The 6605-nt window shown below is 39.8% G+C and overlaps 1 protein-coding gene across 1 annotated transcript; it reads left to right on the top strand.

Annotated features, from left to right (window-relative positions):
- Positions 1 to 2384: 2384 nt before the first annotated feature.
- On the top strand, positions 2385 to 6270 carry LOC136870045 (cuticle protein 67-like). The gene is made up of 2 exons (XM_067144893.2): positions 2385 to 2405; positions 5634 to 6270. The coding sequence occupies exons 1-2, from the start codon at positions 2394 to 2396 to the stop codon at positions 6126 to 6128; spliced, it is 507 nt and encodes a 168-aa protein (XP_067000994.2). The 5' UTR covers positions 2385 to 2393; the 3' UTR covers positions 6129 to 6270.
- The last annotated feature ends 335 nt before the right edge of the window (positions 6271 to 6605 follow it).

The raw sequence follows: 6605 nt of genomic DNA, 5'->3' as shown, positions 1-6605 counted from the left end.
TGAGGCCAGTTCGAACGTGCTGAGATTTAGGAAGATATTCGGGGAATGATGCTAATTGCAGGCCTGATTCAGCTCGCGGAGAGGACGTCATTGAAAATCTACGGCGTCTGATGCTGCTCTTAATAATGTTGCTATACGTTGACAGATGAGAGCTGGATATTTTGTGCCCCAAAAGTTAATTCATGTACAGGTAGATCTACCGACACGAGCTTTGAAGTTTTCCAGATTTCCACGAGCGATACCTTTTCAGTCACATACCATCGAACTGAGGCAGAATCGAACAAACTACCGATTTTGAAACTTGGGGTTCTGCATAAGAGCAACAGTGTAAGCATTTCTTTCACCCATTCAGGTATATTTTTTACAGTTTACTGAAAATCTTAATTATTCCTCCTACAACCCCCCCCCCCCCCCCCCACCAATCAATATGACAGACTGGAACTGCCAAATAATCTAGCAAATTGAAATTTGGCGAAATTATAGCTTTTAGCCTGTAACCTACGGAAAATTCCATGTTCAGATTTTTAACATTTAGCCTCAACAAATATTTAAATATGGAGACAATTTTAAAAACGGCGCAGACCTTCGTTCAGAGCTAATTGGTGGCTGAAGGGTAAGTCATATCACAAGGCGAACAACACAATCGCGGCCCAATTTGAAGTAATCTACAACTTTAGTCCTATGACTTTTTGTATTATCCCGACCCCTTATACGTTTCATGAAGCTGCATTTCTCGGTTGTAGTTAAAGTTTTTAATTTTTGCACGTACACCTTACAGTTTGACACGCTTATAGGAAAGACAGAATCAACAAGTTAAGCATGCACAATGGCGCAAACAGTGGCCTTATAGTGCCAAATTTTATGCTTCTTGTTGACACATAAATAAACAAAAATAAAGCAATGTGTGAAAAGTGTACCCGAATTTCACCCTGTTCAAAGTATCGAACTCAATCTAACGCATAAATAGAGCAGATACGAGAAAATGTCACACGACCAACTGTGTATACTACTACAATTGGCGTCCGATGGCGTAATCTATTCGTTGATATGACGCACCGTTTAGAGCAGTTAATCTGGTAATGAAATTCTGCTATTATAAACGTGCATATACTTTCTCTCAAGTCGATTTGTAGCGATCTGTAAAGGGGGGCTGCCATCATAATTAAAATTCCCTACATCGATAGTGCCTCTCAGTAGGAGAGGGGACTGCAGTTGTAATCAAAACTCCCCTCATCGACTGTGACTGGCAGTAGGAAAGTTATATTATTATAAGAGTAAATGGGGCCTGCCATTGTAATGAAAAATCCTGTTCTCGATTTGACTGGCAGTAGGCATCGGTAAGCGCCATTATAAACAAAATCCCCAACTAGATTATGAATGGTAGTAGGCAACGTGGCCTGCTATTAGAAGTGACGGTCCTCAAGACGAATGTGACTGGCAGTAGGAGAGATGACCTACCGTTATAATGAGTACTCCCCAGCTCGACGGTGACTGGAATTAGGAAAGTGTGCCTCTCATTATAATGAACATACCCAAATTCTGTGGTACCTGGTAGTACGCAAGGTGGCCTGCTATTATAATGAAAGCACCCCAAGTAGATTGTGATTGGTAATATACAACGAGACCTGCCATTATAATCAAAACTCCCAATCTGGATTGTGACTGGCAGTAACCAAGTGTGTCGGCCATTATAATCAAAACTCCCCAACTCGATTGTGAATGGCAGTACGCAAATGAGCCTACTGTTATAGTAAAATCTCTCGAACTCGATTGAGAACGGCAGTAGGAAACGTGGTCTGCCATCAACATCAAAACTTCCCAACGGGCACTTTACATCGGAATCAACGTATGGGTACCTCCCCGTGGTGTTTCTCAGATAATGCAAAGAGATATGCAATTTAACAAAATCTTACTCTCTGCGTGTACAGTAATTTACCTACAAATCCGTATACAATGTAGAATACCGTAGCGAAGGAAGGGTACATGTCCTAACGTTTAAATATTTCTCCCTAGTGGTTGATACTTGTGGGACTCCTTAAAGACCGGTGCTCCCGCGCTTAGGGAGGTCAATATCACAACCGCTAATTCCGGTTCTTAAATGACATTCCTGTCGGTCATAGTCAAGGTCGTTAGTGAAATAAAAGATTTCCCAATTCAGTGGGAAATCGGGTATTACGCATATGTTAAGGGAAATGACCTTCTGTCCTATAGAGTATTGTGTTAGATAATATTGGTGTGGCTAATGGCTGTGGTGTCACCTGACCTATGTGTGTGTGGACCAGCGAGCCGCATGCTGCACCTTCCCCTGAGGGCACGTGGGTCCACCACACACGCTCGCTATATAAGCCTGGCCCGAAGTGTACGGGCTATCAGTCCCACCAAGACACTCTACAATGGCTTTCAAGGTAAATATATTTTGGCAAGCAGTTCACTGTCGCCGAGTAGCAGTAGCGTACAAGGAGAGCGATTTCATTATTCAGTCCACGTGTTATAGTTTGCGAATTTGATTCTTGTTTATAGGGGCCGATGACCCTCGATGTAAGGCCCCTTTAAACAACAAGCATCATCATCATCATCATCATCATCGATTCTTGTTTATGGGATTTTTCTTTTTAGTTTCGTGAAAAATTTCTGGTGAGGTATGGGACACTTCCTTACTCTGAGTCTTTATGCTAGATTGGACATATGCATTAATTTATGAATAATGTTAATTATTATTATTAATCGACAAATGTTAACATATATACGAAAACTAAAGATTAAAGAATCCGACCTTGGACTGTAACGTTTTCTGTGAGAATCATCTAGGATCTTTAGCGTTTACAAATCATGGTGATAGAATTTCAAGCAGGTCGGGCAGAGTTTGAGACATAGGTTTGTTTTAAACAAGGGTAACGAAAATTGAGAGCGTCACATTTTCGATGTGTAACTCCGATATGCACGGAGTCTCACAGCTATCAGAGCTGGAGTACACCATTTTCAAAATATTTAAAATGAAAATGTTTATGGTACAATCTAAAGGTATGCATAGTAGCGCTTTGGAATTCGACACTTCAAATGAAGTATACTGTATATTTTGGAATCTGATTTCTTTCTAATTGTATATTACGTAAAAAAGAATTATCGTGATGATTTTACGTCCCGATATTTACTTTTACTATTTGTGCGATGTGTAGGAATTTTGCGCCCCACGAGTTCTTTTGCATGTCAGCAAATTTTCATTTCTTTTTTTTATTTGCTTGACATCGCACCGACACAGATAGGTCTTATGGCGACGATGGGACAGGAAAAGCCTAGGAATGGGAAGGAAGCGGCCATGGTCTTAATTAAGGTACAGCCACAGCATTTACCTGGTGTGAAAATGGGAAAGCACGGAAAACCATCTTCAGGGCTGCCGACAGTGGGGTTCAAACCCACTATCTCCCGGATGCGAGCTCACAGCTGCGCGCTCGTAACGAACGGCCAACTCGCCCGGTGCAGATTTACTGACATGAGCCTGGTATATTTAACCATCTTTTAATACTATAGGGCTGAACAAAAACATTTGTGTTCTTAAAGTCAGAGCTCTACCATTTGGACATTTGCACGTTTACGCACTGTATTCCTAAAAACAGGCCCGAAAATTTGATGGATCAAGTGAATAGAAGAGAACTAGGTTCATACTAACTTCATCTTTCAATCGAAGGAAATTAAGCGGAAAGAGGCAGGTAAGAGATTTACCAGAAAATCCACGTAAGAAGACCTACACATCACGTTCAGTATTTATCCAGACAACACGCGTGATTCTGGACAGAAATCCGGCTCTTTCCTACTTTACGTTAAGAAAATATGTATATTAATAATATACACGTTTGTATATGGATTAGACCAGGATTCCATACAATAAATTCTGTGTTTTAGCTTCCATTAAAAATTACACAGAAGTATTAAACCCAATATTTTGATATATTCACATACTATTTGTCTTAATAAAATGGGTTTGTAGAGCTTGTAATTCCGTTCTTGTCCTCAAGTTCTCTTTTACGGTATAAAGTATTTTATGTCACTGTAAAGTTTAAGTATCTATATATTTCTACAGTGCATATACAGGGTAATTCTACGCGATCATCAAGTAAGTCCTTCGAATCACTCCGCTATTAATTAATGCACTGTTGGGCTGAGTGACTCAGACGGTGGGAGCGCTACCCTTACGAGTCCAAGTTAATGAGTTCGATCCCGGCTCAGTCAGCTGGTATTTGAAGGTGCTTAAATACGTCAGCTTCGTGTCGTAGATTTACCGGCACGTAAGAGAACTCCTGTGGGACAAAATTCCGGCACCCCGGTGTCTACGCAAATCGCAAAAGTAGTCAAAAGGACGTAAAATTATTATTTATTTATTATTATTATTATTATTATTATTATTATTATTATTATTATTATTATTATTATTATTATTATTATTATTATTATTATTATTATAAATCTGTCTGGTCCATTCCGAACAATTCCCTTATAATCAGCATCAAGACAGGAATGTAAAGAAAAAAGTAAATATAATTGCTTACATTGAAAATGCAGGTTAATATTCGTGAGTACTGTAGTACGTAACCGGGGAACATTAAAAGTGATTGGTCCTTTTTATTTATCAACTGAGAAGTGAAGTCTGTTTTGGCATACTAGCTGTAAGGAATATCACTCAGTTATCATAACATCCGAGGTTTAATACACGTATACACTGGTACCCACCAGTAGATGTGAGGTCGACACCAGTCAACCGGGATATTTCGACGCTGTGAAACGAGTCGTTTACTAATCAATCATTAATTATCTCAAAGAAGTATATAATAGTTTCCCGTCTAAGAATTGTGAGGCTATTCACCTGAGCAAGGGGAACAATTTCTAAACTTATAGTAGGTAGTTTTTAAATAAGTGTGTACATTCCAAACATTATATATTCTGATATGACTACTCGTATTTTTGCTATCAAAAGATCCATACAAATGATTACAAATTACGTGTTTAGCGAGAAATTCCTTGAAGCCTTTGACTGTTTTTCGTAAATCTTCACATAGATGTTTTATTGCGATACCTCGTCAGATTTAAGCAGACTTATATTGTAGAAAGTAAAAATAAATAAAACTATCATATTACCATTTTATCAATGCTATTACCACAAATTTCTATTCATGCTTTCTCCATAGTTAACATAACAGTTCGTTGTCCGAGGGTTCTTTCTTGAGAGGTCCTTCGTACTTGTAGGAATCGTCGGCATCTGCCATGTTAATGAACTCCGATGAGAAAGATATTCTGACACTTTGACGTCTCTTCAGATTTGTAGAATTTGTACTATTACTAAAGTTGCTCGTATAAAAGTGGAATTTATTTTTGTTGCTTTACACTTTAGAAGCGAGTGAGTGAAAATGTCACAAAAGGATAATAGTAGCGCTGCCTACAATTACCTTACTCGCTCACCAAAGCTAAAATAGGAAATGATTTTAAAGACAGAGTAAAATAAAAATTATGTTCAAGTTTAAAGAGAGATGGCATTGAAGTGAGGAAAGTGATGGCATTTGCTTCCTTTCATGAATTATATTCTGATCATTTGGTGCAAATTCTGGGGTATAGTTCTTAATACAAATGTACCTTCATTTCAGGTTATCATCCTCGCTGCTGTATTGGCTGTTGCCAACGCCGGCTACTTGGGAGCCCCCGCGGCTATCGGCTATGCTGCCCCTGCATATGCTGCCCCCGCATACGCTGCCCCCGCCTACGGCTACGCCGCCCCTGCCTATGCCCATTCTTACGCTACCCCCGCCATCACTTCCCAGCAGTCAAACATCCTGAGGACTCCTGGTAACCTGGGACAGGTCTCCACCTACTCCAAGACCATCAACACTCCTTACTCCAGCGTCAGCAAGTCTGATGTCCGCGTGAGCAACGACGCTCTTGCCTACGGAGCCGTTGCCGCTCCCGCCTACGCTGCATACCACGGATACGCCGCTCCCGCCGCTGTCGGCTATGCTGCTCCCGCCGTCGGTTATGCTGCCCCCGTTGCTCGCGCTGGTCTCCTTGGCGTCGCCTACTCCGCTGCTCCCGCTGTCGCTCACATGACCTACAGCAACGCCCTTGGCCATGTCTATTCTTACTAAGTACCTATCTGCCGCTGTCTATCCTCACCTCGCAGTTTACCTTCTTTCTAGTACAAAACGTCTTCTTTCTTCTCACTCATCTTTCTCCGTCCACAAGTATTTATTTGTCTGTTATTTATTTATTATGCAGTTTACAAATGACTGAAAAATAAATATTATTCTTTGTGTACATGATATCGTTTATTGCATCCCGCCATTATATCCTAAATCCATCGGTATGTCAAAAAACTGAAATTGGTAATTGTGGTAACTAGGAACGTACTAAAGGGAACCTGGGTGGTCCAATATCGTTAAAATGGCTGAATGTTCGTACCCATATCTCCGAAACCTTTGCAGTAACAACTTGTACATGTCTCGCTTCGTATTTAATATGTTTGTTGGTTTACTCTACCAGATTTATTTATTTATTTATTTATTTATTTATTTATTTATTTATTTATTTATTTATTTATTTATTTATTTATTTATTTATTTATT

This window comes from Anabrus simplex, chromosome 1 (genome assembly GCF_040414725.1).
Source record: "Anabrus simplex isolate iqAnaSimp1 chromosome 1, ASM4041472v1, whole genome shotgun sequence".
NCBI classification, from domain to species: domain Eukaryota; kingdom Metazoa; phylum Arthropoda; class Insecta; order Orthoptera; family Tettigoniidae; genus Anabrus; species Anabrus simplex.
This window is presented reverse-complemented; position numbering and strand designations above follow the sequence as displayed.